At 39.6% G+C, this 25,871-nt stretch overlaps 2 protein-coding genes across 5 annotated transcripts in view; one reads left to right on the top strand and one right to left on the bottom strand.

Moving 5' to 3' along the window:
- Nucleotides 1–9,234, top strand: part of coq8ab (coenzyme Q8A, genome duplicate b) — a 35,257-nt gene extending 26,023 nt beyond the window's left edge. Inside the window, exons 14-15 of the mRNA XM_038299554.1 lie at nucleotides 3,258–3,344; nucleotides 7,960–9,234. Of these exons, the coding sequence (XP_038155482.1) occupies nucleotides 3,258–3,344; nucleotides 7,960–8,253 (381 nt within the window). The 3' untranslated portion in view covers nucleotides 8,254–9,234. The remainder of the gene's footprint in view (nucleotides 1–3,257; nucleotides 3,345–7,959) is intronic.
- A 7,323-nt stretch (nucleotides 9,235–16,557) lies between these two features.
- LOC119792805 (zinc transporter 2-like) lies at nucleotides 16,558–24,517 on the bottom strand. Of its 4 annotated transcripts, none has more exons than XM_038299606.1 (8): nucleotides 24,356–24,517; nucleotides 24,097–24,278; nucleotides 23,792–23,938; nucleotides 21,417–21,570; nucleotides 21,153–21,300; nucleotides 17,178–17,283; nucleotides 16,978–17,112; nucleotides 16,558–16,899 (listed from the first exon to the last, which is right to left on the bottom strand). In XM_038299606.1, exons 1-8 carry the CDS (start codon nucleotides 24,502–24,504, stop codon nucleotides 16,781–16,783), a joined length of 1,140 nt encoding a protein of 379 aa, XP_038155534.1. In that variant the 5' UTR covers nucleotides 24,505–24,517; the 3' UTR covers nucleotides 16,558–16,780. The 4 variants fall into 4 exon arrangements, with proteins under 4 accessions (XP_038155534.1, XP_038155532.1, XP_038155535.1 ...); XM_038299604.1 differs by having other exon boundaries at nucleotides 21,153–21,345; nucleotides 24,356–24,512; XM_038299607.1 differs by having other exon boundaries at nucleotides 21,153–21,345; nucleotides 24,104–24,275; nucleotides 24,356–24,511.
- Nucleotides 24,518–25,871: the final 1,354 nt, after the last annotated feature.

Raw genomic sequence — 25,871 nt, 5'->3', positions numbered from 1 at the left:
CAGCACCTGTAGTTACTTCCAGAAGAGAAAGCACAGCAGCCTGAAATAACCTCTCACTCCTGTACAAAATGTGCTTTGGTAAGATTTATGTTGTTGTATTCATTGAATTTGACAATAATCAACCTGATCTGCAACTGTAAAAAGTGAAGTGTGGATTAGTTTGTTTAAAAACTGCCTGATAAATAACCTATTCTCGACGCTTCTGCATGTTTGTCTCCTTGTCTCAACATTTTTATTTGGGATTAAATGTTCGATACGCATTACTCTGCTGGGGTGATAAAGAGAGCCTCAGGAATCACACTTTCTTCTTGCTTTAATTGGTGAATCATGTGGACAGCAGACTCCATTGTTTGGGTCTGAATCCTCAGGAACAAGCTGCACTGTTTGGAAAGTGAAACAGGAACAACCATGTGTCTGTTAGAGTTGAATGGTTTTCTCAGATGATGGGGGCACCAACACTAACACTTAGGGATGCACGATATTGGGATTTTGGCCGATATCCGATATGCCAATATTTTAAAACTCATGTAGCCGATAACCGATATCGATACCGATGTTAAAGCTGGACAAAAATAAGTAGTCATTGAAAATAGCAGTTTTGTTATCCATTTCTGACACTTTGAAAAATAATATACTCAAATATATTTTCATAGGCTGATAGGGCTGGGCGATATGGAAAAAAAACTATATCACGATATGGATTATTTTATATCACGATAACGATATATATCACGATATACCACAACTGATGTTGCATTTTATGTTTTCATAGTTCGTCAGATGGACAGGGTTGAAAAAAATCTTTCATTGCCTATTTTTTACCCATCATCTCCCCAAACCAAGAACACCAGTTATGCAATTTGCGGCCATGACAGTGAACAGTATAGAATCTTGGCTATTGCGCTGCAGTAATTAATCATTTAATATTCGTTTGTTATTGACATTTTATAAAATTCCAAGGCCAGGTTTTTCTCTTGTCTTTCACTTACCTTGTTTTCTATCTGGGATCGAGTGTACGGACGAGGTCCCGAAAGCTGTCTTTCTCGACTATGTAAACGGGGGCCATGCCTTTACAGATATAGCGTGAAATAGCACCTGTGATCTGCTTGTGTCGCTGAGACGTCTTCTCATATTGTGATCCTTGGGCGAATGCTTCCTTAAGCTTCGGCTGTGAGAATTTCTTTCCAGTGCTTCCTGTATTTTCATCCCTTGTTTGTTTTGATCGGAGTGGTTGTAGTTTCCCGTGTTCTTGTTCATGATTTTTTTTCAGGTGGTAAGAGAGGCCGGAAGTATTTGCATCAGCCGCTGGAACGGCTTTGCTGCACAGTTTACATATCGGCTGCGTTTGTTCTTTATCAGATGGCTGAAATCCGAAATATAACCAAACAACCGAGCTGCCTCCCCTTTTGGGCAAAAGTGGTGTTTGTTGTGTCTGTGACCTGGCAACCGTTTCGGACTCTGTAACCGCTGCTGTGGTAACATCTTCTTGGGTGTCCATCATTCATTTTTTTTCAAGCCAGAAAGAAATTTCGCGGGCTCTCTCTGTCAGTAATGTCGCAAACGTATGGTGCAAAGCCGCGTGACGTAAAGCGGTGTAGTGTCGCAAAACCACGTTCTCTACACATTATCTTTTTATTATCTTTTTTTTTTCGTTATATACACTTAGAGTTTGCATAGCAAAAACGCAAAATGTTATATTAACAAATTATATTAAAATGTATATTAGCTGTAATAATAATAATTTAGGTTACGATAGACATGTTTCTCTCGTCCTCACGATATATATCGCCATATCGCCCAGCTCTATATGCTGATATCAAATTGATTTTTAAAAACGCGGTATCGATCTATTTTACTTTCAGAATCTCGTGAAATTTCATCGTTCTGTTACAAACTCTCGTGATATTTTGCAAATTTTTGTGAGATTTTGTTCGTAAAATAGATCGATACCGCGTCAATATATCAACATATAAAATTATGGCAAAATTTCATGAATTTTCGGGGGATTTCGTAGCATAGCGATGACATATAGCAATATTTCATTAGTAAAAGAGATTGATATGGTGTTTTTAAATGGCAATATATCAGCATATGAAGATATTGGGATATTTTAATGTATCAATATTTTTTCCCTCGTCTTTAGAAGTTTTTAAGTCTGTAAAAAAGAAGTTTTTGAGGAAGAAGAAGAAGTATTTTTTTATTTTTATTTTTTTAGACTTTAGAAACTCAGAAGCTGATCGAATATCGGGTTAAATATCGGTGGGGTGGCCGATGTCCGATATTCAGTTTTAAGGCCGATACCGATAGGGGGCCGATTATATCGTGCATCCCTACTAACACTGCAGCTCCTCCTTCAACCCAACTAAAAAAAACTGCTCTGTGGATACTTTTTAATTTAATTTAATTCGGACAAACAAGTTATTATATACAAAAAAATATTCCTTTAGTTTCTGTTCTCTGGTATAATGCTGCATTTTATCTGTTTTTTTTTGTTTTTGTTTTTTTGGGGGGGGGGGGGGTAAAGACTTAGTTATTTGCATAATATATTTTCTTTATCGCCTGCAACCTTTTGTATCTTTAATAGACAGGAAAGAGTTATTCAGTTTATAAATGGCAGCAATTTACATCGGTTCAATATTTCAAGCTAAGTTATTAAAAAAAAAAACTATATGTTATGTTCAATGACCAGATAAATTACTTTAAAGTACAGAATTGCTTGATTAAATGTCTAAATCATTTCTTAGAAATTAACTTCATGTTTTGTATTTTTTTTTATTGTCCTGCTAATGAACTCATTCATGACTAACAGCTGATTGGTCAGATCCTGTACTGCTGTGCAAGTCAGCCAATCAGATGTCAGTCAGTTTGAGCTTCAAGATAGGACTGAAGCACATGGAATATAAAATAATAAATACTTCAACAATTATTTGTGACTTTTAACCTTTTGCCAATTGTTTAAATAGACAAATGATACATTTTTGTAAAATGAGCGTTTAATCTCTGCATTCTGTGCTTAATTTCAGGCATATTTCTCCTTTATGATTCATAACCAATACATAAAAATGATTTTGAATAGATCAGTCATTCAAATAGCCACTACTAGATGCAGTTCCAAGGCTGTAAAATAAAAAACAAACAGGTTTAGGTCCAGCTAATTGAGTCACATTTATTACAAATCTGTGTTTAGTCAAAGCGTTTATTTTCTTTCAAACAACCAGGTTTATATTTGTGTTTATTCTGTGTTTTCCTGACACCAGATCATTAAATCGGCTGCAGATCAGAACCGAGAAGGAGTGTTGCTCAAATCCAGAGAGATGAAGTTCCTCACAGGATATGAGACAAAGGTAAGAGCCTTTTTTGAGCTGCAGGAGGCTATAAATGGATTGTTCGGACTATGTATCTACCATAGGTGGTTTGTTGTGGGGTATTCAGTCATAAAAAGGAAACTTTTTTTTTTTTTTTTTTTTGCTCAACTGAACTTCCTGCTGTCTGAATTTTTGGAAATATTAGCTTTAATTTTCGAGCTTGCATTTTATTTTAACATTTTAGATTCCTGATTTTTAATGCAACAGTCTGGCCATTGTAATTATAATAATTAGTGATATACTATAAAAAAAATCCGATAACAGATTTGTTCCAACCCCAGGCATCCTGCCCTCCTGGTTGTGGTGATGTAGCCCCGTGGTTTGTTTTTTGGTGATCTATCACTCTGACAGGGAGTTTGCTCCTTCATCTGGTTCTAATTACTTCCAGTCATTTTAATATAATTGTTAACAGAACCTCCAGGCTTAAGGTCGAAACCAAACCAAAGTGTCTTCTGTGCCATGCTAAAAACGAATCTCCAAAATACCCTGATTCGACCATTTCTGATTTTTATGTTTTGATTAGAGAAGATTATAAAGAGCTCTGAGGTTTTTACGCATTTACTTTTAAAAACCTGAAGGAATGGGTGAAAAAAATAAACGCCCAAATAGATCAGCCATTATTCATCTTTAATTATACTCTGTTTTAACTGTTGGTAATTTAATACTGTTAGCCATACAGTCATGGCCACATTTTGTATTGGCTATTGTTCAAAAATCCATTTCCTTTTTTGTAAACAAACAGAAGCTGATAACTGTGCATAGATCCAGGTACATCTCACAAAAATGTGAATTTTGTAAAAAGGTTCATTGTTTTGTCACTAATTTTAGAAGAACTACTCATGAATCTTGTAGACTCATTAGTAGGGTTGCCAACTCCCTAAAAAAAAAAGAAAACCTGATGTGCGTGCCAGCTGACCTGATTGCCTTCACCCCTCCTGGCGTGGTGATTTTTTTTTAGCCCCCCTTTGTGTGTGTGACATAACTATTTGACTCAAATCTGCATTGAATTAAATGCATATCTGTGACATGAATACATGGAAAACAAATTATTATCCAGCAATTCACTTTAATACAAAATAACAAACTTTGCTGAATAAAATTGATATCTTAAACATGAGCCTGTCCTGCTTAACTTCAAACGGTAAAAATGAATATAAAACAAGAAATAAACGATGCAACAGCAAACTTGTAAACATATTTGTGCCTTAAATGCAATGACTGTAGGCTACAGTTGTAAAACAGAAAAAAAAAATGAGTTCAGTGCCACATTATGTAGCGATAGCCGACTTGTTTGTCTTTGAGTGTTGCAGAGTAAAGCTGTATGGCAAGCCGATTGGGCCAATAATCGCCCGTACAATAACGCGCAGTTCCAACCCGTATTTTAAGCGAGCGCGTTTTTTACGTCACCGCGCGTTTCCAGCCAGAATGCGCGGTGACGTAAAAAACGCGCACTCGCGTAAAATACGGGTTGGAACTGCGCGTTATCGTACGGACGATTATTGGCCCAATTGGCTTGCCATAAAGCTGAGTAAAGCAGCGTCAGCATTTAAATTCCTCCGTTCGTCCCCCGTGCTGCTCTGTTGTCTCTCACTATCTTCTCCGTGAGCGACACTTGGCTCGACCAATGGGATGAGGGGATTCTGGATCGTTACATATATGTTGTCCGCTCATTGGTCACAACACAGGACAGGGCCCGGGAACAAGATTACCGTAAGTTTTGTATCCAACGTGCCCTTGTTCTTCATTTTCCATTAGCTTTCTCAATTATCCTTTTCCACTAAATGCAAAATAGGTACTTCTATTTATAAATATGGAACGACTCTGTTTTTCAAGGGACGGTTAGCAACCCTACTCATTAACCATAGCAAGTTATTTTAACTCTACTTTGTGATTTTTGATGATCCTGTTTTAAGGACGACTGAAACATGATTAAGTGCATCAGAACAGTAGAATACTGTAAAACCGGTAAATGTTGAAACTCTAATGTGTAGCAGTCCTTCATGCAGGAACTAAATATCTGATGTCCAAATGTTACGCTTTCAGGCTCGATAACGTCAAAGCTGAGTGAAAACCTTATTCTCCACTCTATAGGACGCTGCTTTTTTTTAGCCGCATGTGGCTTATATGAAGGCGCGGCTTTTCTGTGGATTTTTCCTAACCGCCAGTCAAAAGTGAAGGGGCTAATTTCCATTTAGCACAAGCACATGCTAGCAGCAGGCACGGCGGTGAATAAATGTCCCAAATTCACACATTTGGACATTAAGTTGCTTCATTAAAGCTGTCTAACCAATGAAGACACTTCTCAACTCCTGTAGAACTGAAATAAAGAGCTAAACCTCATCTTCTGAGGCTCTTACTGCTGCGAGCCAATAAGCTAACAGGGGCTAGCATTCTTCTTCATCTCTACTCTAGGTGTGATGTGAAGAGCTCCCCCTACAGGATTGGTGGAGAACAGTTCAGTAGATATCAGCTGCTTATAGCCCGATGCTCATCATAAATGTACGTTTCCAGTTTTTCAGAAACCTTTGTGCGTACGGCTTATAGTGAGTGGCGCTTTATATCCAGGAAGGTACGGTAGGTGTTACACGTAGAGCAGGATGGAAATGTTGGGTGTTTGTGAACTACACTTTGAAGCTACTGAGTTTTGGTGCAGATGTTTTACGTTTGTTTCGATGTGGAGTTGGAGTTAGACTGCTTTGGAAAGCGCCTATCCTGAAACCACTCAGTCTGAAACAACAGTTCAGACATTAATCTCTTAAAGGAATAGTACACCCAAAACATGATTAGCCTTAATTTTCTACTCACCCCCATGCTGAACAACACTCTGGAGTACTTTTTTGATATCTCAAATGCATCTGGAGATCTGGGAGGCTTCTTGCTGTCTGCTGACATTCAAATAATGGAGGTCTATGGCGCCCGAGGCAGAAAGGTCCATAAAAGTCCACAAAAAACGTGTCAATATTCCTCCATACTGCTCGTCCAATGTATTCCAAGTGTCCTGAGTGGGTAGCGTCCAGAATTTACTCGAAACGAAGTCATTTAGAATGTTTTTAGAGCATAAACAGTAGTGTATAGGATTTCCTGAAAGCGCGCACATGCGCGTTCACGACGCTACGGAAGCCGGCAGACCAAACCAGATGAAAGTGCGCATTCAGCGTCTGCTCTGCAGATAATGCAAGCGTAGAAGAAGAAATGTGCTGTTTACCTGTGCAAAGAAAGAAACAACGAAAGAAAAATGTCTGAGGACTTCAGTGTTGAGGAAGAGCATGAGTTCTTTGCCGAGCTGAATGCGCACTTTCATCTGGTTTGGTCTGCCGGCTTCCGTAGACTCGTGAACGCGCATGTGCGCGCTTTCAGGAAATCCTATACACTACTGTTTATGCTCTAAAACGTTCTAAATGACTTCGTTTCGAGTAAATTATGGACGCTACCCACTCAGGACACTTGGAATACATTGGACGAGCAGTATGGTGGAATATTGACACGTGTTTTGTGGACTTTTATGGACCTTTCTGCCTCGGGCGTCATAGACCTTCATTATTTGAATGTCAGCAGACAGCAAGAAGCCTCCCAGATCTCCAGATGCATTTGAGATATCAAAAAAGTACTCCAGAGTGTTGTTCAGCATGGGGGTGAGTAGAAAATGAAGGCTAATCATGTTTTGGGTGTACTATTCCTTTAAACTGAATTATATCAGCATTGGAACCAAACCTGTTGACTTTTTTAATGAATGAATAGTATTTTAAATCAAACCTTAGTTTTATCCATAGTCCATTTTACTTTCGCCTTAAAACCTGACTTGTTCTGTATCTGGTCACCTCATTTAAAACTTTATTAAACTACATTGTAATCATAGCAGAGCAAGTGATTATTTCCATAAGAATTTTACAAGCTGCTTGTTGTAAAATACTCTGATTGTTGCTCTTTTCATGTCTTCAGCTAATAAAAATGAATAAATGCATCTGAAAACACCACTGTGCTTTAAAAACAAACAAACAGAGAGATGTACCAGAGATGGTTTAGCAGACCGTAGCTTTTCTTCTGCTTTGAGCCAAGACCTCTTTCCTTTAATCATATGGAAACCAGTCTGTGTCAGATTCTAAAAGACACAAATGTGACCATCTGGTTGGAGCAGACGTAAACATGGAGGATATTCTTTATAGAGCTGTTACACACTTTCCAATAAAATGAGAACTTCGTCCTTTTAAAGGATTGTTTACTAATCCATGAGTGCATCAAGTGTCCTTTCCTCATAAAAGCTTTTCTCTGTGTTCCTTTGAAAAGTTCCCCACTATCCTATTGCTCTAAACCCCTCACCAGAGATCTGTGAGCTTCACAAGTCTGAATGTGGCCTGGGGGCTGTGAGGGGGGCCATCTGTTCTTTGAGGCTCCAGTTTAAAGGAAATGACCAATCAGAGGCCTCCAGGATTTACAACAGGGCAGTATGAGGTGTTAATGATGCAGCTTTATGCGGCGCTAACTGAAACGGACAGAGTTTTGATGGAAAGCCAGAGTTTTATAGCTGGAGTCTTTTTCCATTTCTATGTCTTGCATGAAATATCAGTCTCATCTCTGCTCTTTTTTTTTTACAAAGTCAATGGAGAACGCCCACGTAGACGCGGTGATGATCCTCGGCGAGGCCTTCAACTCCGAGCAGCCCTTCGATTTCGGGGAGCAGAGCACCACCGAGCGCATCCACAGACTCATCCCAGTGATGCTGAGGGAGCGCCTCACGCCGCCGCCGGAGGAAACCTACTCCCTCCACAGGAAGATGGGGGGATCCTTCCTCATCTGCTCCAAACTTAAAGCTAAAATCTCCTGCAAGAACATGTTCCAGGAAGCATACAGGAACTACTGGAAGGACGGACACCCTGACTCCAAACCATGAAGACTCTGTTTCTTTTTTCTTTTTTTTTATAAAAAAGCCTGTTTCATTAGGATTCTTTTTTTTGTGTATCATGTTGAACAATCAAGTCTAAAATGCTCTGTTACCATGCTTTTTTTTTTACAACTGAAGGTCTGCACTGACCCTCATTTCAAACTGTTACAAGGTAAAAACAAACATAAATAGCAGCTATTGCTTTTTTTGACTCCAGGACTTCCCCTCCCCCCCAACTAACCTTGTTTTTCGTCTCTGTAATGATTGAGTAGTTTGAAAGTAACTGGATATGTTGTGCGTACTGTATAACCTCATTATTATGTGCCTATATCGCCATGAGGGACTATACTCTACTTGAGCAGGGCTGCCATGGAGAATAAAACACAGCATTGAACCCAAAACCCAAGGGTTGTAAAGCAGAAGCTGAAAAAAGTGTGACAATAGCCCAAATATGTTTAGTGACAAGTGCAAGCGTAATTCTTTAGCAATTTAAAGGCTGTGTTACAGAGTTATTCAGCTTTATCTAAAGTGAAATTAGCAGAAATATATGGATCTTAAATGTCCCCTCTATAAAAAATATATTTAAACATTTTGAATTTAAGCCAAATTAATGAATGAATTAAAACATCTTGTATAAAATAAACATTTCCAAGATGGCAGCCCCTGTTGCTTAGCTGCAACTTGTTAAACACAATGAAAACAAAGTGAAAATAGAATGAAAAGTCTGTGCTTTAATGGATTTCAATGGTGCCTTATGGTAAAGTGAGTGAGACTCACAGATGACTGTTTTAATTCCTGTTTTTGCCGACTTCTAAGGGTTTGTCAGCTCTAATTCTTCCAGAGTGGGTCGGTTTATAACAGTCCTCTGAGAACATGACTGTAAATAAGGCTTCATTTCTCATATCTCTCAAACTGTTTCCATTGGTCTTCCTCTTTCTGAACTCCTGCCTGTGACTCAGTTGCAGAACAATAAAAAGGAAGTACCACTTCTGTCTGAGCGTCGCTTTAACTCGTCTCACAGATGTTTCACCCAGTAGTTAGGATGAGTCTGAGGAACAGGTTAACAAGTTCAGATCATTTTCACATTCCTCAAAGCAGCGAAGCTTGGTAAAAAAAAAAAATGGAATACTACTTTTGTAAAGTTGTTTTCCATTTCAATAAATATACAATAAAATGTTTGTGACTTTATAATTATCAAATACTTTAAATTAAGTCCATCCTTTTTAGAAAAATATAGTTTCCCCAGCTCCAGACAGAAGACTGGTTCCAAAATTAAATAAATACAGCATTAAATAAATAATTAAATGTGTCATTCATTAATTAAAACAACGTCACTAATATAAAGTGCCACAATTGAATAAATAAATATAGCGATAAACAATTAAATGTGGAATTCATTAAATAAATAAGGAATTAAATATATAAATGTGTCATTAATTTAATAAAATAAGTCTTCATTTTATAAAAAAAAATATAATTATTTCAGTGTGCATTTAATTATTTCATGGTCCTGTGTCGCAGCGCACCGAAACCATTTAAAGAATCTGTCAAACTCACCCATCAAAGTTAGGGGGCGGGGTTAACGCGAATCGAGTCTGTAATCGATTTGCTTCGCCTTAATGTGCAGGATGACCAATCAGGTGTTAGATAACTATTTATTAGATATTTATTTATTTAATTGTGGCACTTTATATTAGTGACGTGGTTTTAATTAATTAATGACATTTATTTATTTAATTCGACAATTAATTAATTATTGACACATTTAATTATTTAATTTTGGCACTTTTTATCCTCCATAGTCATCAGGGGTGTAAGTCTTTTTTTCAAAGTGTGAACTGAAACTATGAGTAGGAATCTTAACTCCACCTCAGGAAGCGCCGTGACCAGTGATTTACTGCTGTTGTTGAATTTGCCAGGTTAGTGGGCCCCAGCGTCTACACTTCTATATGTGTTTAGAGCCGCTGCTCCGCCAGAGCCATCTGATCTGAAGCGACTTCTCTTCTTTTTTACAAACATTTTGTGCTGCTGTGCCAGCAGCGCTTGGTTAATGTTTACCAGTGGGTTCATATCACTGGTCTCTATTTATTCACTGGATTGCTGATTGCCCATTGGTAGTAAGGGGCTGAAGTGAAGCCACCGGCCGCCATATTGGTACTCCCTAGTTAGACTCGTCACAATGTAAACGATATGTGCACTACTGCATCGAACAACATTGATGTTGAATGACTTTTAAGATAAGGATAAATTCATCACTTTGACACATTTGGTGTTTCATAGCATCAGTAGATTACTGTAAGTTATGATAAAAACGGCCCATCACATTCTATGGTCATTATGAAGTCAATGAAGTCTAAACTTCATGTAATATAACATGTTATACAAATCCATCTCAATAAAATTAATGTGTTAATGGAGCAGAATACAGATGTGCCAAAAGTGCTAAATTGATGACACACATGTCATCTCAAAGCACTTTCCAGTTCAACAGATCATGCAGTCAGATTGATTCAAAGTTTTCTATCTAAGGAAAACCAGCTGATTGCATCGACTCATTGACTCTTCAGCAATCCCTCACACTAAGCATGCGTGTAGCGACAGTGGAGAGGAAAAACTCCCTTTGAACTGGAAGAAACCTCCAGCAGAACCAGGCTCAGTGTGAGCGGCCATCTGCTGAGGCTGACTGGGGTTCAAGGAGACAGAAGCAGACATAGAAAAAGAAGCATAGATACAAAAGGCAACTTTAAAAGGCGGCCCCGTCCAGGAAACACACAGCCAGGCAGACTAGCTCCGAGCCAGCTCCCATGTCAGAGGATGAAGAGAGCACATCCAGCCAGTCACGGTCAGAGAAACAGGACTACACTGGAAAACAGGCAGATCTCCAGCATCTAGAAACAAAGGTGTTGATGGCAGCAGCACAGCTGATATTTTTCTCCAGGATGGAGTCACAGCCAAACAGGAACAGACCAGATGAAGCTACTATGAGAAAAAGCAGAGAGAGCAGAACGTTAGAGATTGAACTAACAGATTCTGCAGAGTGGGAGAATAGAGATAGAATGAAGCAGAATGATGAAAAAGGGGTCCCTATGTCCTCCAGCAGTCTAAGCCTATAGCAGCAGAACTATAGAGATAGCTCAGGATAACCTGAGCCACTCTAACTAGAAGCGTTATCAAAAAGGAAAGTTTTAAGCCTAGCCTTAAAAGTAGACAGGGTGTCTGCCTCACGGACTAAAACTGGTAGTTGGTTCCACAGGAGAGGAGCCTGATAACTAAAAGATCTGCCTCCCATTCTACTTTTAGAAATTCTAGGAACCACTAGTAAACCTGCAGATTGAGAGCGAAGTGCTCTGTTAGGAACATAAGGAACAATCAGATCTCTGATATCAGATGGAGCTTGGCCATTTAAGGCTTTATATGTGAGAAGGAGGATTTTAAATTCTATTCTGGATTTAACAGGAAGCCAATGAAGAGAAGCCAGGATAGGAGAGATATGATCTCTCTTTTTAATTTTCATCAGAACTCTGGCTGCAGCATTTTGGATCAGCTGAAGGCTTTTAACTACAGTTAGTCGACTTCCTGATAGTAAAGAATTACAATAGTCCAGCCTTGAAGTAACAAATGCATGGACTAGTTTCTCAGCATCACCCCTGGACAGGAGATTTCTAATTTTTGTAATATTCCTCAGATGAAAGAAGGAAATTCTAGAAACCTCTTTGATATGGGATTTAAATGACAGGTCCTGATCAAAAACAACACCAAGATTTTTTACTTTATTATCTGAAATCAGTTTAATCCCATCCAAATGAAGTGACTGACTAATCAGCTTCTTTTTCAAAGACTCTGGTCCAAAGACTATAACTTCTGTTTTGTCTGCATTCAGGAGCAGAAAGTTAAGAGTCATCCAGGTTTTTATGTCTTCAAGACATGCCTGTAATCTATGTAATGGGTTAGCTTCATCTGGATTTATAGACAGATATAGCTGGGTATCATCAGCATAACAGTGGAAATTAATCCCATGCTGTCTAATAACTCTACCATTTGGGAGCATGTATAAAGTAAAGAGAATTGGTCCTAGCACTGATCCCTGTGGTACTCCACAGGTAACCTTTGAGTGTGTTGAAGATCTATCATTAACATGAACAAACTGAATTCGATCAGATAGATAAGATTTAAACCAGTCTAGTGCTGTTCCTTTAATTCCAATAAAATATTCAAGTCTTTCTAAAAGAATATTATGGTCAACTGTATCAAATGCAGCACTGAGATCTAACAGGACGAGCACAGATACAAGTCCATTATCTGAGGCCATGAGAATATCATTAGTGACTTTCACCAGAGCTGTTTCAGTGCTATGATGAGCTCTAAAGCCAGACTGAAACTCTTCAAAAAGTTCATTATGGTGGAAGTGATCGCAAACTTGTTTGGCAACTACTTTCTCAAGAATTTTGGATAAGAAAGGAAGATTGGATATAGGTCTATAATTGACCAAGTCATCTGGGTCAAGAGACGGTTTCTTAAGCAGAGGTTTAATTACAGCAACCTTAAAAGCTTTAGGTACATATCCCTGTAACAGAGATAGATTAATCACATCTAGAATGGAGGAGGAGATCAAAGGGAATACCTCCTTAAATAACCTGGTTGGAACTGGATCTAACATACAAGTTGAAGGCTTAGATGAAGACAATAATTTAGCTAATTCAGAAAGTTCAACTGGATCAAAGCAGTCTAAACTCGGTTCAGATTCCATGACTACCTCAGATACAATCGCGGATAGAGGAGTGCTTATGATTTTATTTTTAATAAGATCAATCTTATTTATAAAGAATCCCATAAAATCATTGCTGCTAAGAGCAGGTGGAATGGACGGTTCAACAGAGCTATGGCTCTGGGTGAGTTTGGCAACTGTATTAAAAAGAAATCTAGGATTATTCTTATTCTCCTCTATTAATGAGGAGAAGTATGCTGCTCTTGCTTTACAAAGGGTCCTCTTATACAGCAGTAAACTATTTTTCCAGACTAGGAAGGACTCTCGCAGGCCTGTGGAGCGATATTTTCTCTCCAGTTTCCTAGCATTTTGCTTCAAAGTACGCAGCTCTGCATTAAACCAAGGAGCCAGCTTTCTATTTTTAACGGTTTTCATTTTCAAAGGAGCTGCGTTGTCTAAAGCAGTACACAGAGAACTAGCAACGCCATCAACAAAATCATCAACCTGTGAAGGGGAATAAGCTAAGCTTTTGCACTCTGCAGCACTGCTCAGCGACACAGAGGAGAGAGAAAGTGAAGCAGATTCTTTAAAATTTATAACTGCACTTTCTGATAAAGATCTACTAAAATTGAACCTTCTTTTGGGGGAGGAGAACTCTGTTAAAGTAATCCTGAAGGTTATTGGAAAGTGGTCAGAGAGGACAGGGTTGTGAGGAAATACTGTTGTTTCTTCACATTCTATGCCGTATGTCAGCACAAGATCCAAAGTATGAAGATGAGAATGTGTCGGACTATTCACATTTTGAACAAAGCCAATAGTGTCTAAGATAGCATTAAAGGCTGCTCTTAAGCTATCGCCTTCAATGTCAGCATGGATGTTAAAATCTCCCACTATGATGACCCTGTCAGTATTTAATACCAAATCAGAAAGGAACTCTGAAAACTCATCTAAAAATTCAGAGTAAGGACCTGGTGGACGATACAAAGTTACAAAAAGAAGAGGTTTTCTTGCCTTGAAATTTGGATCAGGGAAATTAAGGGTTAAATGTTCAAAAGAGTTGTAGGTATTAACTGTTTTTAAAAAGAACAATTTTCGATTTTTAGTTTTGGAACGGACTTTAGACTTAAACACTTCCAGGGTTTTGCTTTGAGGATATGGAACTACTGTGTGGACATTATTATTAAAAATAAAAACAACTGACAGTTTTGGACAGTTATTAGATCTTCAACACGCTCAAAGGTTACCTGTGGAGTACCACAGGGATCAGTGCTAGGACCAATTCTCTTTACTTTATACATGCTCCCAATTGGTAGAGTTATTAGACAGCATGGGATTAATTTCCACTGTTATGCTGATGATACCCAGCTATATCTGTCTATAAATCCAGATGAAGCTAACCCATTACATAGATTACAAGCATGTCTTGAAGACATAAAAACCTGGATGACTCTTAACTTTCTGCTTCTGAATGCAGACAAAACAGAAGTTATAGTCTTTGGACCAGAGTCTCTGAAAAAGAAGCTGATTAGTCAGTCACTTCATTTGGATGGGATTAAACTGATCTCAGATAATAAAGTAAAAAATCTTGGTGTTGTTTTTGATCAGGACCTGTCATTTAAATCCCATATCAAAGAGGTTTCTAGAATTACCTTCCTTCATCTGCGCAATATTGCAAAAATTAGAAATATCCTCTCCAGGGGTGATGCTGAGAAACTAGTCCATGCATTTGTTACTTCAAGAATGGACTATTGTAATTCTTTACTTTCAGGAAGTCCACAAACTGTAGTTAAAAGCCTTCAGCTGATCCAAAATGCTGCAGCCAGAGTTCTAATGAAAATTAAAAAGAGAGATCACATCTCTCCTATCCTGGCTTCTCTTCATTGGCTTCCTGTTAAATCAAGAATAGAATTTAAAATCCTCCTTCTCACATATAAAGCCTTAAATGGCCAAGCTCCATCTGATATCAGAGATCTGATTGTTCCTTATGTTCCTAACAGAGCACTTCGCTCTCAATCTGCAGGTTTACTAGTGGTTCCTAGAACTTCTAAAAGTAGAATGGGAGGCAGATCTTTTAGTTATCAGGCTCCTCTCCTGTGGAACCAACTACCAGTTTTAGTCCGTGAGGCAGACACCCTGTCTACTTTTAAGGCTAGGCTTAAAACTTTCCTTTTTGATAAAGCTTATAGTTAGAGTGGCTCAGGTTATCCTGAGCTATCTCTATAGTTATGCTGCTATAGGCTTAGACTGCTGGAGGACATAGGGACCCCTTTTTCATCATTCTGCTTCATTCTATCTCTATTCTCCCACTCTGCAGAATCTGTTAGTTCAATCTCTAACGTTCTGCTCTCTCTGCTTTTCCTCATAGTAGCTTCATCTGGTCTGTTCCTGTTTGGCTGTGACTCCATCCTGGAGAGAAACATCAGCTGTGCTGCTGCCATCAACACCTTTGTTTATAGATGCTGGAGATCTGCCTGTTTTCCAGTGTAGTCCTGTTTCTCTGACTGTGACTAACTGGATGTGCTCTCTTCATCCTCTGACATGGGAGCTGGCTCGGAGCTCGTCTGCCTGGCTGTGCGTTTCCTTTTACAGTTGCATTTGTATTTCTGCTTCTGTCTCCTTGAACCCCAGTGGGCCTCAGCAGATGGCCGCTCACACTGAGCCTGGTTCTGCTGGAGGTTTCTTCCTGTTTAAAAGGGAGTTTTTCCTCTCCACTGTCGCTACAAGCATGCTTAGTGTGAGGGATTGCATTCGAGTCAATGAGTCGATGCAATCAACTGGTTTTCCTTAGATAGAAAACTTTAAATCAATTTGACTGGATGATCTGGTTGAAGTGCCTTTAGATGACATGTGTTGTGAATTGGTGATATAGAAATAAATTGAATTGAATTGAATTGACTTATAGATTGATTTTCATGGTTAGTTCATCCTCTGACTGGGAAATTACCTGTGGATCCTCTTTCCACAGCTGGGAAACTGCTTGTTTTTGCAGCCAAATGCTACACATGTTGGCATTTTTACCGCGCATCACTGTGGGAGTGGGGAGTACCAATATGGTGGCTGGTGATTTCACTTTTCTCGGGCTTTCAGCAATCCAGGGAATAAATAGAAATCAGTAGTTCATATAAAAAAGCCTCATCTAGTCACATTTTACCCCAAAAGGTGACCAAAAGGCTCAATCTTTGTCTACAGACCATTTCACAGTTTAGAAGACATTTGGCCATTTCTCCATGTGGGCCGCTGCTCATTTCATTACTGGAATCGCCGTTTCCCTTCAAACATGGAGCCTTTCAGTGGTGGACACTGATGTTCCAGGAGGATGATGAGCAATGTAACCGCTCTAAAGATGCATTTTGGATCTGTTTACTAAAATTTTTACAAAACCGGATGTTTTTCAACAGATTCATGATCCCAAATTCCCCAAAAAACCTGGTTTTAGATTAGATAAAGGGAGGACCTTCATTAGCCATGTTAGAAACCGAGGGTCAGAGTTAACAGTTGGGTCAGTTAGCTTAAACTAGAAGAATGATCAGAAATGTACCTAAAGATTGTCGATGGCCACAAAAAACTTGTTTGAGAAGCATCTCGCGGACATTTAACCAAATATTAGGAAGTATTTATTTGATTTTATTGCTTTTATTCCATCTAAGCCCCTTTAAAAATCTTAATCATTCCTTCCTGGAACAAAGCTGGTTCAAATGAATCATTAAAAGCCTTAAATTGATGACACTCCTGACTGCTCCTCATGAACTCAGCATCGCTGCAGTAACGATAGTCTTTCCACTTTTCTAACCAGCTGTGGATCGTTGCCACCGTGGGAGCAGTCGATCAGATTCATGGTGCAGCAGAAGTCCTGCGTTGCTCCACCTGAATCGTGATGCTGGAGAAACCAAACTTGGAACGAAGGAGTTTTGTTGCCTTCCTGAGGATGATCTGTGAATCTGCATCTTCTTCTGTAAAAACAGGCATTTTGTTTGTGTTATAATATAAAGGTTTATGATGGAACGGGTCAGTTTAGGTTTTTTCTTTACCTATGGTGATGTGTGCAGCCAGCAGGGAATGATTCATGTTGAGGCTCCATGTGTGCAAACTGTTAACAGCCTTAACTTTTCCAAAGGACAGCAGCTGCTCTCTAACAGCCCCCGAGGTGACGTCCTGAGGAGCACCTAAACAGAACAGACTGATTACCTGCCGTCAATAGAACGCGTTCTGCATCACATCAGGAGTTTACCTTCCATCAGTATCCTGAACACGTCCTTTGTGATGGGAAGCGTCGTCCCAATAACAAGGACAGAGAACAGGAAGGTGCAAACCGGATCTGCCACTTTATACTCAGGCTGTTGGGGAGACAAATATGATATATATTAGCTGAAGAGACCAATAAACTGATAATGGTCTTTATTACTCTAAATATTTCACATTAGAATTCCATACTTGAATTTTGATTGGGCATTTATAGAGGAGAAGAACACAAAATAGTGCCTATGTGTGAGTTGGGAGTTTTTTAAGATAGTGTGAAGCTTTATCAGAAGTTATTTGGTCTGTCCGTCACCATTTCTATAGAAAATAGTTCTACTATGTTCTCTTTGCAAAACAGCCCCAGCTCAGTCTGATTGGACACAGACTGTAAACTGGAACCGAGGCTGAACTTTGAATTCTGAAATATAAACATGCTTTCCTCTCATCAGGGATGTTCACTTATCAACCAGAGATCTCTTCTATATCCCTGAGCTCACAGTTTTCCTTGTTTTAAATAATCCAGTTTGCTTGATGACAGACGTTTTCACTGACAAAATGTAAAAAACGTAAAGGAGCATGAATACTGTTTTTTGGATAAAGTTGTTTTTTGTTTTTTTTTTGGAAACGTTGTGGTAGAATCACACTATGGAAATGCATTTATACATTAAGTACAGGATGGTGGCACTTCAGGAAGCGTTTTGGATCCAGAGGGGGCTCTTAAGAACTCATTTTAGCCCTCGTCAGGGTTCCAACAATTGTTTTGGATACAGAGCGGCCTCTTTGACACACTTTTGGGCTCCAAAGGGGGAACTTGCTGCCCCAGTTTTTGCAGGCCGTCCAGATTTTGCTTTGTTGCTCTCACTGTTCCTTTTTCGTTGCATGGCCTTTGATCATTTTATGTTGCATCACTGTCATTTACTGGTTTGGAATATTAGAGCCTAGAGCTAAAGTAAATGAAAAATGATGCTCCAGTCCATTATGTGGCAAAACAAAGCAAAACTTCTGGACCCATGTAGAGAAGACAGTGCTGCTCAACATAGGTCTGTGACAACACGGGGGGGGGGATTATTTGATTGGTTTTTAAACACCAAGCTAAAGGGAAAAGTGTGCCGGACTGAGGCCTACCAGCAGGGAGAAGCAGGATGAAAAGGGGAGACTGGTTCCTTAACCGAAGCAAAAATAAAAAAAATGTAAACAACAAATAAATCGCCAGAAATACTGATGGATATTCACTTGATAGTGACAAATTCCTCACCAACCACTCGTACAACACAAAGGACCAGGGTCCCAAAGCTCTCCCACACAGCTCTGCCCCCCCCCCACTCCCCAGTGTAAATTGTTGAAGTATCAGGCCCCGTCCACACGAAGTCAAAACGAACACGAAACGCTAATATTTTCCAGAACGTTTGTCGTAAAGACGGAGACGTAAAATAAATGTGATCGTCCACACGAATGCATGAAAACGCTGCAAAATGTATGCCAGGCCTGTAAGTGGCGCTGTGGTGCCAAAGCAAAAATAGGCGACGAAATGTGGGCATGCGCACTAATATTTATACATGGTTGCCCTGCGGGTCCATTTTCGTGGTTCAGTCAAATTCAGGTGCTGAACTATGTGGTCAATATTGCTCTGTTCTTCCTGGAGATATTCCAGAAGAAGAAGATTCTGTTGTAAGCCCGACAGCAGGGTGAGTAGCATTAGCAGCAACCATTCAACACAGTACGGCGCCATTGTTGTTGTGATACTGTGTCGCGCATGCGTGTTTAGAGGCGACGCTATGACGCATGCGTGTAAGAAAAAAAATGCGGTCAGAGCCTAAAGATGGAAACGCGAAAACGGCGTTTCAAAATCTTCCAACTCTGAAGGCTGAATAAAAAAAAGATCGTTTAGACCCCCGAAACGCCGGCTTCGTATGGATGAGAGGCTGGTTTGGTGAAAAATTAGTGCGTTTAGGCCAGGGTTTGGCTTCGTGTGGACGGGGCCTCAGTTTAGCACAGCCAGCGCATAACATTAAAAATCACACATTAAACCAAGGTATGAGTAGGTTTTTACTAAACTCTTTATGATTTCTATAGGCAGGTTTACCACAATAGTAGATTCAAACCCTGAAATTATGCCTTTTAGTCTCAATGTGCCACCCCAAGATTTTTAGCGGCCCCATCTGGCCCCCCCTATGAAACATTTGTGGAGGCACCACTGCATTCCTCAGGTCACAATTGTCAACCTGATCAACTTTACAAGAAGGAGATGTGTTGCAGTGTGTGAAACATATGGTGGTCACACCGGATACCCCATAAAACAAAACTGCACCTTTCAGAGTGGCCTTTTATTGTGGGCAGGCTAAGGCACACCTGCGCACTAATCATGGTGTCTAATCAGCATCTTGATATGGCACACCTGTGAGGTGGACAGAGAAGTGTTCACTATCGCAGATTTATACTGGTTTGTGAAGAATATTTGCGGGAAATGGTGATATTGTGTATGTGGAAAAAGTTTTAGATCTTTGAGGTCATTTAAGAAAAAATGGGACCTAAACCAAAAATGTTGCGTTTATATTTTTTGATGAGCGTACTAATGGGCCAATACTGTTATGGTTACATCCCTACTGTCAGGGAGTAAAAGGTCCCAATACACCTTAAAGCAGAGGTCATGGATTAGCGGACCGCAGTCCAGATCCAGACCCACCTGCTGGCTAATCCGGACCCAACCTGATTAAAACATTTATGAATTACCACATGTCATCCAACGACAGTGTCTAACTTCGCTTGCGCCTCTTCTCCTGTTCATACGGTAAAGCCCTGTGGAGCGTCCGGCTCCAGGCTGCACGTGATCCAAATGAGCCAATGAGCTGTCAGTCTGGGTTGCTGCTGCTGCTACTTTTAGACACAGCAGGCAAACCTGTGGCAAGCCGGGCGATGGGAAAGAAGGAGAAGACCATGAGAAAAAGAGAGCAGAGAAAGTGTGGACTGCTGGAAGAACTGCGGTGAACTGGTGAAAGAAAAGTGAAATGGCGTGCTCAAAGATGACCCTGCACATTTAGAGGATGTTTGGCTCAACCTGCTGCTGTGAAGCAGGATTCTCCACCATGAACAGAATCAACAATAAATCTGGATCCAGGCTCAAAATGAGCACCTTGATATGTGCTTGAGAATGGCTTAGTCTCTGGTTAAACCCAGGTTTAAAGCCTTGCAGGGCAGCCTAAAGCCCACTGCCAACATTAAGACAGAGAAAAGAACAAACTATCAGTTCAGGGGTTTGAGAAAATATGGGAATCAGGAAATTATCTATAAACCAAACTGAACGATTTTAAAATGAAAAAATTTCTATTTTTTTTTTCTATTTTTTTATTTAAAAAAGTGTTTAAAGTAACAGATTAAATAAAAAAAAAAAATTCTCCAGACCTTTACTGGTTGATTAATTTGGACCCAGCTGATTGTTATCGGTTACTCCTGCCTTAAATGTTTTAATTTTATTTTACAAAAAAAACACCACATTGAACTGTTAAAACAAACTTGTTTAAACGAAACATGAAGTAGTGGTGAGAAGCATAAATTAAAAGTTTTAGTGTACTGGAAGTGGCAATTTTTTTAGTGGAAAAGTAAATGAAATTGATGGAACGGTCAGATTTTAAGAAACAAAAATCTGTCTAATTAAATCCAGGGTTAAGACAAGTGTTTGCAATTTCCTTAGGTACAGAGAGGAAGACGCAAAAAAAAAAAAAAGACACCATATTGGTTGCATCAAACACAATACCTGGCCAAGATGTGTCCCTCATCTATTTCTAAAACAGTTGGCAACATTCCTATTAACCTAAGAACACGTATAAAGCTACAAGGGACTGTTTAAGATAACAAGAGAGAGCAGATCTATAGATAAGGAGACATTTCAAATCAAAGAGTGAAAAGCCCACAGAAAAAAGAGCACATCTCTGCACATGTTAATCCATCCTGTGGTTTTGTTCAACTTTACCCAAATGTGGATGATGGTTGCAGCCAGCAGGACACCGGCGCTCTGCAGCAGGTCACCCAACACGTGGATGAAGGCCGCCTTCACGCTCGCATTGCCACGGTGACGATCCAGGCTATGTTTATCCCCCTGCACTGATGGGATCCCATGGCTGTGACCATGCGAGGTGCCAGACTGATGAAGAATCAGGATCATCCTGAGTGAAGAACAGGAAGGCTGGATGACCATCCATCCCTCCACTAACTAAAAAACAAACTGTTCACTCACAGGATGTTGACGAGCACAGCACAGCCTGAAGTTATGAGCATGATCTGACTGTCGATATCGTAGTCTCCGTCAGTGATCCTCTGGACTGCAGACATGACCAGAACTGCAGTCACAACCCAGATCGACACAATGGAGAGAAACATTCCCAGAATCTCTGCATAACAGAATAAACAATACAGGGAAACGGTTATAGAGCAAACATTTATTCTACGCACGTATAAATTTAACATCTGATCCTGTAGGTTCATTTCATACTGAACCACCACAGTGCAGCACGAACACCTAAAAGAACTCCCATCTAAAGGGGCAGTTTATTTTAAACAAAAATCACAAGTAGCCTACTGTATTCAGATTTTGTTCTTCTATTATTAAACTTTCTATCAGCAAAACATCGATCTCCAACTTCTTGTTTTCTTGCTGTATATAAAGACATGATAAAGGGACCTCCTTCTTTTAGACACTAATTTCCAGGCCTGATGAGGTCAGATGGGACTAAAATAATCTTTTCATAAGCTCATGCTCAAAGTACGGTGGAGGACCTGTGATGCTCTGGGTTCATTTCACCTCAAAAAGCCCCAAAAAAATCAAAAGATTTTAGTCTAGGACTTAAAAACCTGGTGGATAATAACCAGTGAGATGTTAATTAGCCATCAAAGAGTCTCACTTCCTCTGATCTAAAAGAATGGGAAAAGGTAAGAACATTTGTTTTTTAAAACTCCACAAAGCAAATGTGCTCAAAGTAAAGCTCATTAAAGAGATTAAAAGACGAACATTTTATCAACATAGTTGCTAAAAAGAGCAGATTTATCGTTTAAAAATGCTGAGGTTCCAATCTATACATGTTTTGATGCATTGATTAGTGATCATTAATGGACTCCTATATTGGTAACAGAGGAAACGTTTTAGAGGCCTGGAGATGGTTAAAAAAAAAGCTTTTTTTTTTTCTAACCAAAAATGGGAAATGAGCATAATAATCCAGTACCACCATCTCTTTACTGGTTGCCTTGTCAGGTTTGGGGAGATTGTAAGGTGTTGCTGTTCACCTATTCAATTCAATTAAATTCAGTTTATTTATATAGCGCCAAATTCACAACACATGTCATCTCAAGGCACTTTACAGTTCAACCAGATCATCCAGTCAAATTGATACAAAGTTTTCTATCTAAGGAAAACCAGTTGATTGCATCGACTCATTGACTCTTCAGCAATCCCTCACACTAAGCATGCTTGTAGCGACAGTGGAGAGGAAAAACTCCCTTTGAACAGGAAGAAATCTCCAGCAGAACCAGGCTCAGTGTGAGCGGCCATCTGCTGAGGCCCACTGGGGTTCAAGGAGACAGAAGCAGACATAGAAAAAGAAGCATAGATACAAAAGGCAACTGTCAACCAGCTCCACAGGCGGCCCCGTCCAGGAAACACACAGCCAGGCAGACGAGCTCCGAGCCAGCTCCCATGCCAGAGGGTTAGGGTTAGTCACAGTCAGAGAAACAGGACTACACTGAAAAACAGGCTGATCTCCAGCATCTAGAAATAAAGGTGTTGATGGCAGCAGCACAGCTGATATTTCTCTCCAGGATGGAGTCACAGCCAAACAGGAACAGACCAGATGAAGCTACTATGAGAAAAAGCAGAGAGAGCAGAACGTTAGAGATTGAACTAACAGATTCTGCAGAGTGGGAGAATAGAGATAGAATGAAGCAGAATGATGAAAAAGGGGTCCCTATGTCCTCCAGCAGTCTAAGCCTATAGCAGCAGAACTATAGAGATAGCTCAGGATAACCTGAGCCACTCTAACTAGAAGCTTTATCAAAAAGGAAAGTTTTAAGCCTAGCCTTAAAAGTAGACAGGGTGTCTGCCTCACGGACTAAAACTGGTAGTTGGTTCCACAGGAGAGGAGCCTGATAACTAAAAGATCTGCCTCCCATTCTACTTTTAGAAGTTCTAGGAACCACTAGTAAACCTGCAGATTGAGAGCGAAGTGCTCTGTTAATAACATAAGGAACAATCAGATCTCTGATATCAGATGGAGCTTGGCCATTTAAGGCTTTATATGTGAGAAGGAGGACCTATAAGGCCCCTATAAATGGTCTGGCTCCATCCTATCACCTTGTTCTCTTCGGGGTACGGATCTTAGAGCCTGAAGCTAAAGGAAAAATGACTGTGGACATTGATTTTTCCTTCCCTGCCCAATCCGTGGAGCAATCTCCTTCAAGAAGTTCAGCAGACATGTTCAGTGAAGGTTTTAAAAACCAGGCTGAGGACTCACCTGTTCACTCCATCTTTTGCAGATTCATTCTACGTTGAGTTATACATTTGCTTCAGTCGTCAGAAAAAAGTAAAACCTTGCTAAATACAGCTTTGTAGTTTGATCCCACCTGCTCGATGCCACCCAAAGGTCATGGTTTGAGTTTGAGGCCTGGAAGAAATCACCAGGGAGACGATGCTGATCACAATGCTGCAGAAATCAGTCAGAAGATGAGCAGCGTCTGTCATGATGGCCAGACTGTGTGCCCAGTACCCACCTGGAAAGAAAACTCCCCTCAATGTGTTGATTTCAACTTGGATTTTGTCACCATATTTCAATGTTTTTGCTTTTTTTTTTTACAACTTTTTTCACCCAAAAATTGTTCTAGAGATAGATTTATTAGAAAGGTCCTCAGACGAATCACTACCATCTCACCAATCACCTCTCCAGTCATAAACACGAGGCTGACACCACATGCGATGAGGAGCTTCTTTCTGGCCGTACGTCTGGTATTGTTTTCATATGCTGACATGCTGCAGGTCTCCTGGTGGAGCAGCAGGCCGTCCACACTGCAGTCATCTTCACTGAGCTCTGAATCCTCTGCAGGACTCGTCCTGCTAAGTAACACAACATTCTAGACATTCCTGTAGTCAGAGAAGCTACCTGGAATAAAATGTTGAGATGAGACAGGCACCTTGTTAGAGGCTCCAAATAGGTCTCAATAAGGAGCTGCTTCTCCCAGTCAGACGTCACCTCCATGTTTTCCAGGATTTTTTGCTTTAGACTCCCTAAAATTAATGATTGTTGAAGTAAAGCTTGAAAACCTGCCACCTGTTCTAACATCTTATCCAACAGGGGTGGTGTTCTACAGCAGCCAATGGGAGACGTGATCCCAGAATGATCCACAACTCCATTATACATTTATGCTGCTTTATTTGCAAACATTCAGGACAAAAACTTTAATATTTAAAATGTACTTTTACAGACTTTTTATAATTTAAATCAAACAGTTAAAGAACTGATCATTTGTAAATCAAATATGTCCATATGAGGCAAAAATAAATCATAAATATAAAACACAGAAATATAATTTAACATCTTACCGCCATAAAACCTCTAATTAAAAACAGAGCCCTGAATAACTTACCAAACACCACAAAGAGTAGAAAAATAATTTATTTGATCCCATCACCAGGATTAAGAGATAAAATTTACAGTTTAAAGTTAACAACAAATAAAAATGATGCTTAATGATCTAAGTACAGAAAAAAACAACTTTCTTCAATAAATGGCAGGAATATCATAGATCCAGTTAATCTTACTTGCCTGTTGTGGTGATCACTAAGAATCACTAATGCCTTGATTGATTAACGTAAACAAAAAGGCACATGGATCTTTAATCCAGTAATAACTCTGCTATAGTAAATCTAAAAACCAGAGGCAGCAACAGCTGCCATTTTCTCAAGCCTCAATTAAAGAAAGAAAATAAATACTGGAAAGCAGGCCTCTGACTCCCCCTGCAGGCGGCTTTTGGAAGAGTCTGCCAATAAACTGGATTTTCTGTTTTTGCCCCATAAGGCACAGACTGATTACAGGTTTCAAGGTATGTCAAGACTTTTAAAATGATTTATTTTAACACCGCTAACATTTCAACTCATTTCCTAGTTCAAAATCCTCATCATGAAAGGAAAGTGCAAGAGAGACAGTAGTTTCAGCCCAGCTGGTCCTGCACACTGCCAGTCAGGAGGCTTAAAATAATTTAAAAAATAAAAGGAATTAGTGGGATTTTTGAAAATAATTCTAGCAAGGCGACGATAAGTGCAGAGAAATGGAAGCGATGAGCTGAGAAAAAGATTTGTTTTTTTCTAAGTTTCCTGAATCCAATGTTTATTTCATACTTTTGCTTAAAACTACATAGATCAATGAAATAAAAATATCATATATATATATATATATTTTAATCCTGCGCAAACCTTGTGTTTCTACTCCAGGTTAACGTACCCTGAGAATCTCAAACCGGCCCATGTGTAAAACTTACAAAATCAAGCCATGCTACAGCTGAAGAAGGAACCCTGTGCAGAGTAAATAACACCTTTTAGAGCCGGCTAATTAAAACCAGCGTAATAAAAGATGTCAGTAATGATCTGAAAACATTTTGGCTAAAGTGAAGTTTGATCACATATAATTAGCAGGAAGAACAACTCTTAAAA

The sequence above is a fragment of the Cyprinodon tularosa genome, unplaced genomic scaffold (assembly GCF_016077235.1).
Source record: "Cyprinodon tularosa strain WSP-4 unplaced genomic scaffold, ASM1607723v1 ctg430, whole genome shotgun sequence".
NCBI classification, from domain to species: domain Eukaryota; kingdom Metazoa; phylum Chordata; class Actinopteri; order Cyprinodontiformes; family Cyprinodontidae; genus Cyprinodon; species Cyprinodon tularosa.
Note: the sequence above shows the minus strand (reverse complement) of the source record. Positions and strands in the feature narration are given on the sequence as shown.